Here is a 12,443-nt window from a genome sequence, read left to right on the forward strand (position 1 = left end):
GTATTTTTAAGGGATGAGGTGACCAAATAACAAAATCCCAAAGAGAATATGTAAGAATGATTACACGAATTGAAAATTATCAATAAATATTCCAAGGTTTTGCATGATTCTAAGGAATAAAATCCCAATAGTAATCAAGCTTATCACACTGGGAAATCTAGCCAGGCAATCTGATACATAGGCTGTAACAAGTTACTTCAAGAACAGAATATTGAAGATGGTTTGAAAAAATAAAAACCATTGAAAAGGAGTTCTGTACTGTATGGCAGATGCTTATTCTTAATGGATCCCAAAGATGAGAATGATGAATTTTTGTTTGGAAGAAAAGATGGTAAGACATACAGAATTGTAAAATAATTATTCTTTTGATGAATTGAGCAGTGCTATGAATATTAAAGAAAACCTAAAGTAGATACAGGACTAATTTTTAGACAACTTCTTACAGTTTTTGAGGTCCAGAACTAAAGACAAAAATAAGGGATTTAATAGATCTAACTTAGAAAGAAAGGAAAATGGGGTTTAAATGAACAAAAAATTGCTAGCTGTGAGAAACTGAGAATGAATGGGAAGTCAGAATATATGAAGATGCAAAGATGCAGTGCCTAGAATTTTTATTTTAATAATAGAGAATATAACCTTTTGATTAAACAGAGGTGAATAATTATGTTGCTGAGGTGACTGAAGTGTTTATCTGGAAAGGTGAATCTTGGATTTCACCTACCTAAATATGATACACACGCCTGAATGCAGGGAAGATAGGACCCTGGGAAATAAGACAAGATTAAAGAAGGAGGTTAAAGACTATCTTCAGAGATATAATATGAAGAAATAAAATTTTCAAGTACTCCACGCACCTGAGATTAAAAAATAATGAGATGAAAATAAAATGAGGAGTTTCTGACCTGGGGGAATAGGAATTTAATATGGGCAATCAGGAAGATCACTGTGATGTCTACCACCATTAAAGTGACCGAGTGAAAGGAAGAATACATATCCTGAAGGAAAAGATCACCGCCTGGACACACTTCAAATCATAAATTCAACATAACCCCCTCCCCAAAGTCAACACTAGAATAACTTATTGGATGTCACAAGAAATTGAATACCCTTCTTCAAGAGTAAATTTAAGAAATACTTTTAAAACTAAAGACTTTAAAACCAGATTTAAACATATGTTCAGTCAATATAAAATATTATTATTTTCTTTAAATACATTTCAAATTGACCCAATTATCCACATATCACATATTCCAAGTTGATGAAATTTTTGAGAAGGAACAAAAAGGGCACAGCAATGTTATATGTGATTGACCTTAAAATCAAGGTCACCAAAATGTGTCCATTTAAAACAATTTTTAGTAAAGTCACATACCTTACAATCTTTACATAAATTTAGATCATAATGCTAGAAAACATAATAATTTTACACGTTTTAAAAAATAATAATTTTATATATTTTAACCACCTTCACAGTAGGCAAATAGTGCATCATTAAAATCACATGATCTCATCTTTTGTTTAAACAACAATTGTTCTATAGTTGCTGTCTTATGTGCTGTGACATGCTGTCTACATGTCACTAGATGCAATATACTTATAGTAATAAATCCTATTCATAAGCGTAGTTTTCTTTCTAGGAACATACTTTAATTTTCCATCTGTGGGATTAGACAAGAAACAAAATCTGTCACTATGAAAGCAAGTAAGTTCCTAAACTTTGGAGGCATTCGTAAGTAATTCGTTCTCTATGATTTGGAAAGTATGTCAGAAGTTAGAATTCATATTTTAATAAATTTTCACAGAGTAACCATTAAAACTAAACTTGAAAAAGAGCAGGATATTTGGATGATATCATGTAAATCAAAACCTAGCAAATAAAAACAGACTAATAATGAAACAAAATACAAGAAGGTAGGTGTTTTAATGTATTTTCTTCATATTTGGAGCAATATTTGCACTCACTGTTCCTACTTAGGCAAAAGGGATATAGAAAATTTAATATCATCATTAGGTTACAGTTATTATATCCCTGTCCCAAATAACATGTGAAAGTCAATTCAGATTATATATAACATGGATCCCTATATCAAATTCAGCTTGTACACTGTCCTAATTTCCTTTATGTAAATAAGATGCAAATTACTTGAGTAAAAGTAATTAAGAATACCAGCATCTCAATTTTTCTGAATCATAAGTTGTGACTGTTAAATTATTTGTTTCTAAGTAGAATTTAATATAACAAAAAGCTGACAGAAACAGGTTTAAATGGAACTAATAATAATCCTAGTTTGGGGATAGGAAAGACAACAATGTTGATCATAAAAATAACTACTGAATATATGCATCAAAAATATCTTTCTTAGGACAGTGTGATTGGAATAAGCTCATGCAAACACCACCTTTCCAGATAAAACTTTCTAAGTATTCCCCAGCAATGTCTGTAGTGTACCCTAACTCCACACAAATACAGCATCCACTCATTTTTACTGCGATCAACTTAATTCTAATCTCCCCACCCCCGCCTACCCCCACCTACACATACGCTAAAAAAGAGGGAGGGAAGAAGAGGGAGGGAAGGAGAGCGACAGAAGAATAAAAAAAAAAAAAATCAACTACAAACAAAACAGTAGATTAAGGGAACTTCATTTTAAAAATCGAAATGATGCCCCAGGAACATGATAACCAGAAGCACATAAACACACAAAAATCATAATATATATGTGTGTATATATATATATATACTTTTTCCTCCTAGATCTTTAAATATGCTGGATAAGTTTATAGATACTAAGATTAGATATGATTTTTACCCGAAATATACAGGGTGCCTCAAGTATGTATTAGATAGTATATTTTTACTTCCACAAAGACTATGAAATTGCTCTGTGCCTGGGACAATGTGCAACTCTATGATGCTTAGCCGACTATATAGCCACATAATTGCCCATTTTCACTGCTTCCAATGAGGCCTGACAGCTCACCAGTTTATTACAGTGGCAGATGACTAGAAAAAGAAAGTTCTCGTTTTCTAACTTCTTTTCAGAAAAGATTTCCTGAAAACTCAGGATTGAAAAAAAAAAGGCTTATGAATAATGGAACACACTGCTACAGTCAACCAGGTTTTATAACCTTGCAATATTCCTATCACATGGAACAAGGTCCAGAAGTTGCAAAAAAAAAAAGCAATGCATTTAAGAACTTCTCAAAGTAATCACAAAAGTAATAAATATGAAAAATCATTTCTAATTACCTCTGTTGAGTGACGCTGAACTGTTTATATCTCCAGTAATGAAGGAAGACTCTGACTGCTTTCGGACCGTGTCATTCCACATTCTACGAATTCGGCTCTGGATGGGGGAAAGAGAAAAAAGGAAATGAACTCACCAGGCAGTGAATTTCCTTACAAATCATTCTTTTTCTTTCTGTCATAGTTACAGGAGACCTTTGTTTCTGGCATCCAGCAAATATACAACTTCTACATGCTTGCGGTACAGTAGCACAAGAACATCAGAAACTAAATTAATGATAATAATTGGTTCTCATTAAGTGTATTCCTAAATGCTTACACCAAAAATAATTGTACCTATGAACAAGCAATAAATGTAATGTACTATACCAATTTAAACATGTTGAAGATATATAGACGTGTACTCTAGATAGTTAGAATTTAATAATTTTAGCTTCAAAAGTGAAACAAATTATTTTCATTGTAACTTTTATGGGAATGGGGTATTTAAATATGTATTAAATTGTCAGTTTTATTAACAAAAGATTTACTTTAAGAATTCAAAAACTTGCAAGAAAGAAAAAGTTGGTGAGAAAAGAACAGAGTATTACTAAAATGCTACTAAACTTAATATCACTTCCATATATTTTATAAGACGAGTATAATTTTACGGGTTACATACGATTTTGACTTTTCTTTCTTTTGAAGGAGATAAAGGAAGACAATTCACCCTTATTCATTTCTTCACAGTAGGCAATTTTATCAAGAACCGAAAATTCTTACATCATTATTTATATTCTCAAATTCAGTTTTCTAAGTATCAGATAATTGAAGAAAGCAGTCTAGTATTTTTCCGTTGGGGAGGGGAAGAGATTTTTTTTTTTTCTGGTTTATTGTTCTGCTATTTTATTGAGTTAGGGATCAAAAAAGTTTTAACAATCCTGTGAGGAGGAAACAAAAGATTTTCAGCTTTTCCAAGGATGAAATAATTTTAAGAACTATTACTACTCGGAACTGTAGTGGCAAAACTAAGCTCACAATGGATTATGCTCCAAATATATTTGAACTCCTTGAATAACAGGAGTATTTAATCTTAAAATTAACTAGACAATTTGTTTTATAAATCTTGGGACATGTTTATTCTTCAGAAATACTGTCTACATTGTTTTTTTAGGTCAGCAAGTATACACACAGACACCCTCACACACATACAGAACAAATAAAAGAATTAGAGGGGTGCCTGGTGGCTCAGTGGGGAGAACATGTGACTCAGGGTCATGAGTTCCAGCCCCATTATGGGTGTGGAGCCTACTTAAAACACACAAATAAAACAAAAGAAATTAAAATTTTAAAAATTAAAAAAAAACCAAGAAAACTGGCGCAGGATTATAAATCCTGAGCACTTGAGACATGTTTTTATCGAAAAATACTTCAAAACTTCAAACCGAAATACTGGAAACAATTCTCTTCCATTTGTTTAATTAATTAATTAGTTAATTAATTAACTAATTAATTAATGAAAATATTAATTACCCTCGACTGCATGCCAGAGCTACTCTAGGAGATATAAAGGGAAAAGGCAAACAAAAAATATCTTTGCCTTCATGGAGCTACTAGATTAGTTAGACACAACAAATTATCACAAAAATAAATGTCAAAGTAAACAATGTAACCACACCATGGAACCATTAATTATTATAGCTGAAAACTATGAACCCAAATGACTGTCAATGGTAGAATGGATATATAGAACAATATACAACAACAGCAATAAAAAAGCAACATAGCCTCCTGCAGCAACATAGATGTCTAAGGAAAGAAAGAAAATAGAAGAGAATAGGTACTGGATGATTTCGTGTGAATAAGTATCAAACACATGCAAAACAAAACGTACTGTTAAAAGTTAAGATGGTGGTTATGTTAGAGGTGAATGATGGAGAAAGGTTCAAAGGGTTTCTGAGGTACTCTCAACATTCCAATATTTGACCCAGGGAGGGGATATGAATCACTGTGCATACACCTATATTTTGTGTACTTTTGTTAATGTTTGTTATACTACATAATTAAAAAAATGTCTAAGTGCACATAATGAGGGGAAATGTCCTTGCCTAGGAAGTCTGTGAGCACTACACTGAAGAAGTGACATCTTAACAGATTTGATGGAAATATGATCGTTGTTAGGTGACATTTACATAAGCTTCCCCCATTACCTCATCTTCTGTTAGTCTCCCCAACCTGGACTAGCCACACCGGTTCTCTTGCCATTCCTTAACAAGCCAAGCATGCTTCTGCCTTGGGCTTGGTACAATTGTTTCCTCTGCCTGAAGTGTTCTTCCCCTAGATACACATATGAATATTTCCATCTTTTTAAATTTTTGCTCAAGTATTTTCTCCTTAAAGAGACCTATTCTTCTATTCCACCCACCTAACCCTGCTATTTTCCTCCCATAGTCATTATCATCTTATACAACATGACCTCTAATTATAATGTATTTATTTCTTATATTTATATATAATGTCCAATATTTAATGTCTGCATTAGATTTGAGGCTCTAGGAAAACAGAAATTTTGTCTTTTTTATTGATATATCATAACATTTGTTATACGTATGCATATAAAATATATAATTTATATGTAAAATGGGTATCTTATATGTAAAATCTTTAAATACTTCAATTAATTCTTTCTATGTTCTGGGCTCTATACTATGCAATTTTTCACTTATTCACTCACTGAAATCTCACAAGACCTCCTCAAGGCAAGTACTCTTATTCATTAGAAAACTGATGTTCAGAAGTTAATTAGCATGTTCAATGTCACAGACTTAATAAGTGACAAAACCAACATTTGAATCAACTCAACTGGCTCCTGATCTAGGAGCTTAACAATTCACTACACTATATCAAATAATAGTTGAATAGAAAAAGGAGGAAAAGAAAATATTGCAGGCAGAGGAAAAGTATACATTATGTAGCACAGAGCCAGCACTTACATGTTCATAGAATGAACCGGGATGATGTGGGGGTGAAAAAAGCAAGTCACAGAAGACTACATCCAATAATATACCACTTCAAAAAAATATTTTAAAAAGTAATACTAGACATCCTTTTTGGAGGTGGAGAAACTATTAGAACATGTCAGGGAAATGAAGAATGAAGTTTTTTGGTTGCGGACACAGGAATTGATTAGGGAGAGGTTTCAAGAAGGGAAAATATATGGAAACTGTTCAATTCTTGAGTTGGATGTTCACGTCACGGGTGTTCATTTTACTACTATACTTAATAATTTAACAGATGTTACATACATTGCTTTATGTTTCAAATATCATATGATAAATGTAAATGCATCTACAAAGTCAAGGAAACAAAAAATAAATGACAGAACAATTAAAGAAGGGTTGAAGTGGGAAGGATAATACTTGAGTCCAGTTTTTATAAACACACATAAACACAAACCAATCCTATACGTGTCTGTGAATATCTGTTTGTGTGATTATGGTTATTACCAAGCTTTTATAAGTGATTATTAGCACCAGGAAGTAGGTATGGGGGAGCAACAGGAGAGGATTTTCACTTTTTAGTCTTGCCAATCACGCTCCTCCATTATCTACACGGAAGCCTCATGATCTTTAGTATACGTGGATGATCTCCGGCCACTTTCTTTTCTAAATCATCTCATTGGCTTTCTCAACTAATCAAAAATAAAATCTAAATTTGCATACTCTTATAAACCATTATTGATCTATCTCTAGCCTTCTCCATTGACTTCATCTCCCATTCACTGTCACCCAATTTAGCCAATGACATTCTTTCCATTCTTGAGTTTGCAAGTCCTCCCCTACCTTAAGGGCTTTGCGTTAGAGTTCTCTCAACTGGAATTCTCTTCCCCTGAATTTCCTTCCTGTCATTCAGAATCGTGGTGTCAATGTCATCTTCCAAAAGTCTTCCTTCAGCATTTAATCCAAGTACCCCTGGGCTTTCTGTATCACATCACTATTTCTATCTCTACCAGTTTTCATAATTTGATCTTTTCTGTTGGTTTGCTAATAAATTTTCTGTCTTCTACAACTAGAATGTAAGCTGCAGATCATAGGGGAAGTTGTCTTTTAACCACTGAACCTCCAGAGCTTAGAAGGCTGCCATTATAGAGAGGATATTCAATATTTCTTAGTAAAAAATAAACAATATAGAGATTGTTATTTTACAAGTTCTCTGATGTGGAAAAGGCATTCACAGTCCAAAATTCTACCTTAATATCAGTGAGTATTTTAGACTATGGAAGGTCATAGTTAATATGAAATACATTGATTATTTTTGCCTAAACAGACTGGATTTAAGTAACTGTTACTTTATATAGGGTTGGATTGTTATAGTTAAACAGAATTAATATTAAAATAAGCATAAGAACAATGTAAGGGTTTTTCTTTGGAAGACTAGAATTGTGATATGAGAACTATAAAAGTGAAGAAAAAATATGATACAGCTTTAAAATATATATCTGAAATTATATTCTGTAATAATGACACGATTAAGTGATGGCTGCTTCAATTTATTGAATACTTAACAATTTGTTTTCAGTGTCTTGAATATATTGTCTCAATCTTCAAACAATATAAAAAATAAGTATCATTACCATCACTTTACAGATGAAAAAATTGAGGGTCAATGATATTAGGTAAATTGTTTTGTGTCATGGCTGGTACATGCCAATGCTAGAATTCAAAACAAGGGCTATCCACACAGCAAGCTTATGATTATTCTCTTAACTTGCATTGCCCTATGTTTTAGCTTAGCAGTATTGTTAAATATTACACAACTTTGTTGTAACATAATACATAAACTTCCAAGTAGTATTGTTTCATTAATGGCATTTGTCAAATGACTACTGGATGGTGGTTGATGGGCTTAACTATACGAAAAGCAAGTAGGAACTAATCGAGTTGGATGACATAAAGGATATCAGCGATTTCAATTTAAAAGCTGAGGAAAAGATTATTACAAAAAGGGAGATAAGGATTATCAGTTTGAAAATAAAGGTGTGGAATCTAAGGGCCTCATGCTAGAAGCATCATTCAGATGTACCTTACAATTATGTGGGTCTTCAAATTTATGATTGACCAATTCAGTAGTCCAACACTCAGAAATCTCAGCCCACCTAAACTGGTACATTTGTTCCCCCTAATATGCAATTTTGTAACCTCAGTAAGGTATAGAAATAATAAATAAAATTCAAACTATTAATAACTGTGTATTATTTGTAGGTATAAATTTCATGTTTATTACAATAATTTGTGGTTGTTAATTTAAGTATTAATAGTTGGACAGTTTGACAGTTATACATTAGTTTTAAATTTTAGTTGGAAATATTAGATTAAAAGATTAGATGTGGTTTTACTCATAAGATAAATGAGAACTCCATCAGATTGAGGAAAGTGTTTCTTTATGAGAACATTGTTCATTATCTTTCATTTATAAGAGTCATTCAAGTGCTACTCAGGGGTGTAAAACTGTCCAGTCGACAGTGAATGTGTTTGAGAGAATGAAATATATGAAGTTTGTAAATGATATTTAAAGTTTAAGGATATTTAATTTTCTAAGCATATAAATGGAATTGTTGGGAAATTTAATCTATTAAGTTTACAAGACAATTAAGCATTGAACAAAGAATACCTAAAGTGATCTTCCTTATTTTATATAGAATCATCAAATTTACAAAAAAATTAAGATTCAGAGGTTGAGCTAAAAGGGTTAAGAAAAAAACTAAGTTCCCGATTTACACGTTTATCAACTTAAATTTAAGTCTTCTTTAGAAATCAGTTGACAACACTGAAAAAAAACGATCGTTTTTCCCACTGGATCAGGAAATCTTCAAAATATTAGTCGGCTAGTTTGAACTCAAAGTCACTCATGGCCCCCATAATCATGTCTTCTATTTGGCTCATTTTAGCATCGTTGAGTTGCTGAAATTTCTACCTAATCATCTTTGGACTCACACCATGGCCTGGGAAAAAGGGCAGACAGGTTACTTGAAAGTTACTTGAAGGTTTACAGCTCTCCGGGTACCAGTCAATGTCACGGCTACATTGAGTGCTGGGCAGCTGGGAGCAGCATGTGGAGCGGTTAAGTCAATGATGCTGTGATCGTATCCTTCACTGCCCTGAACTGTCTTCAACTTGTCAGCAAATAATATGAGCTAGGACTGCTTTACTAAATATACCATTTAATAAGTACATATTTTCTCTATGCAATAGAGAGTTACTACACTGGCTAAAAGAGGTAATTCCCTTAAGAATCATATATAGAAAGAGATTACTTTCTTAGAATTTTTGGGTAAAGTGCCCGATTCCTTTTGTCACCTCCCATATTCATTCAACTAGGAATAATCTGAAATCATTAATTATTATGCAAATTGAGGCCCTAAATTTCATAATTTTATTTCAATGTAGTTTTTGAAATATTTGTCCACCATTCTTGTTTTAGACATTGCAACAACAAGACAACAACAACAAATTTGATGGGTTAAACACTTGGGATAGAAAACAGTTCTGATCAAGAAAGGACAGCAACTCATGACAGAATATGGGTAAGAGATATTTCATTTTAATGAAGAAATGTTTACCTGTGAGCCTGTGGAGTAGCGTCCAGGAGTTCGAGAACCAGATGTTTTCCCTGAGCCGATGGAACTCTCTGTACTTTTGCCACTACAACAATGCGTTCGCAGGCATTTCCCATACTCTTTCCGTACCTAGCCAATTAAATATTAACTTCTGTTAGCCCGGAACTCCTTTCGGCAGGGAACTATGGTATAAAATGTATGCAAGTTTCATTTTTATAATTAATAATTAATATAATTATTTCCTTGCCCTACAGATACAAGAAAGTCTGCTCAGCCCATATTTTACGGTATATAATGATATTCAAGCCACCAAGCTTGAAATTTTGCATAGCTGGAGCCTTTTAAAACACGCACACGTGCACACACACATGCCCAATCGTGCTATAAAGCTACTACCTCTTGTTCAAAACATAAAAAGTTAAGACTCTTTAAGACACTATTTTTAGTCTCATAAATTTGATCTGAAGTAGCCTGTTGGTCCAACTCTACTTTGAACTAAGGTCTAGTGAGAAAGCCACAGAGAAAAAAGGGGGTGGAGAAAGGGAGGGAGAAGGGGAGAAAGAGGAAAAGAGAAAAAGAACGTTTAAACACAGAAAAAAGGAACGTGTTAGGCAAAATTTCTTTTAAATATATATTTCTTTGAAGTTTATTTCTCTTAAAAGAGGTCAAATTTGTAACGTTAGATATAAAATTCAAAATATTTTTAATTTATTCCCTCATAATAGTTCTAGCCAATAATCACGGATTTCTTTTCTTTACTAAATTCTTAATCCTGCTTGTAGTATAAAATCATGGGGAAAAAAAGGAGATAAACATTTCAGTTGATGTTTTTAGGCAGGAAAACATATCAACAATGTCTGGGATAACTTTCATCATGTTTAAAATTTTTATTTCTGCCTCTTTAATCAAACAAGATGTACAAAAATAAACATTAACCACCCTAAATGACACTTCCACTATCTACAAAACCAAAAATTATCCACAAATATGTCTTCATCAACTAAAAACACATTCTTGGACATTTTATTGGTTATACATTCCAAATTTATGTTCATTATGAAGTAACACTGTATATATAATTGTTCTTAGCTCTTTACATATTGAATTCACATGAGTTCATCCTTTCCACAACTTGTGACAATGTAATATCCCAATGTAATTTTATTTAAAGTGAAGTTATAAATACATGGTTTTTTGAGGGCCTTATTAGAATCAAAAGCAAAAAAACAGGAGGGCTAATGATATATTAATATTAGCATTCAAAACTACAATATCGTATCTTAATATTAGAAAGTTCATTCTATCAAAGATTTAGCAGAATCAGAGATAGAATACATTCAGGTTTGTTTGAAGAATTCACATTTATTAAATGCTTATCCTGTGATAGGAACAATCTAGAGACAGGTGAATCAAGGTGTGGAGGAGGAGTGCATGCTGGCAGTGTAGGGGGACCCAGGAAGGCTTCTTAGAGAAGAAGTTTTCTGACAGGGTCTTCAAAAGATAGGTTGGAATCTGTCAGGTTAGAGAATGAAGTTGAAAGAAAGGACAGACAAGGGAGACAAAGGCATTCTAGGTATTGCAAACAGGGTGAGCAACCTTTGAGGACTTTCTCTGATCTGGAATACCAGCATTACATTCTTTAATATATTTTAAATTATACTGACATGTTTTCCAACCAACCTCTTCTATGCTACATTTATGAATAATTGGAAATAATTAGTTTTATTCAGTGTTTAAAAGCCAATTCACATTTTGTTTATTTTTTAAAAGAAATAAGTTGATACTCACTTGTGTGTGTGTGTCTATGAGTGTCTAATGTATATGTGAGGTTGGGAATATGGAGTGAAGAAGCTTCTAATTTTTAATTGCTATTTACTAGGAATTATGCTAGGTTCCTCCTTCAAAATGACTCTGGGAAATAATCATACCTATATCTTACAGATAAGAACACCGAAAAGGTTAAGCAATGAAAATAAACTGAAAGATTGAAAAGATTAAGCAATATGCGTTATGTGAAAAAATCCACATCTTATAGGTGCTCTCTGGTCAGGAAGCTCCTTCTAAGAGGCCACATTTCTAACATTAATATGTTAACATTCCTATTAATCTATTAAATTATCCTTTTCTCTGTATCTGGAAAAAATAGGAACAGATGCTTTAATTAGAATTTGGGAAAGCTTAAAATAATCTCTACCCAAAGGTAAGCACTATCAATTATACAGTTTAATACTACTCCTGAATTAATGAAGTATCTCCAAGAACTTAAATACTGATTATAACCTACGTCCCACTTTGTTTTTCCTAATGTACTCAACAGTATATTTTCTTTTTAGAAAAGAAAGTGTTTTTTAATGAAGTGATTTAAACCTAAGTGAATATTTTAGGAGGGAGAGATAGAGAAAGAAACAAAGAGAACTGCTCCCATTCCTTTTACAAAGGCAGCAATATTGTATAAGCTACAGGAATTCAGCACGGACTATTTTCATTTCCAACAAAGGTTAAATGTTCTGAACTGGTTATATAAACAACCAGCAAACACAAGATATCTAGGGATGCCAAGTTCCATATTGAGGTATATTGCTTACTGAATCTTTACTGACT

The 12,443-nt window shown here is 32.7% G+C and overlaps 1 protein-coding gene across 1 annotated transcript in view; it reads right to left on the reverse strand.

The window, feature by feature from the left end:
- The window catches only part of ADGRL3 (adhesion G protein-coupled receptor L3), a 482,854-nt gene that overhangs the window by 22,753 nt on the left and 447,658 nt on the right, over positions 1 to 12,443 (reverse strand). The window contains exons 21-22 of the mRNA XM_040624907.1: positions 9,846 to 9,971; positions 3,251 to 3,347 (exon numbers count right to left, since the gene is read on the reverse strand). Coding sequence (XP_040480841.1) covers positions 3,251 to 3,347; positions 9,846 to 9,971 — 223 coding nt within the window. The remainder of the gene's footprint in view (positions 1 to 3,250; positions 3,348 to 9,845; positions 9,972 to 12,443) is intronic.

The sequence above is a fragment of the Ursus maritimus genome, unplaced genomic scaffold (genome assembly GCF_017311325.1).
Source record: "Ursus maritimus isolate PB19 unplaced genomic scaffold, ASM1731132v1 scaffold_8, whole genome shotgun sequence".
Taxonomy (NCBI): Eukaryota; Metazoa; Chordata; class Mammalia; order Carnivora; family Ursidae; genus Ursus; species Ursus maritimus.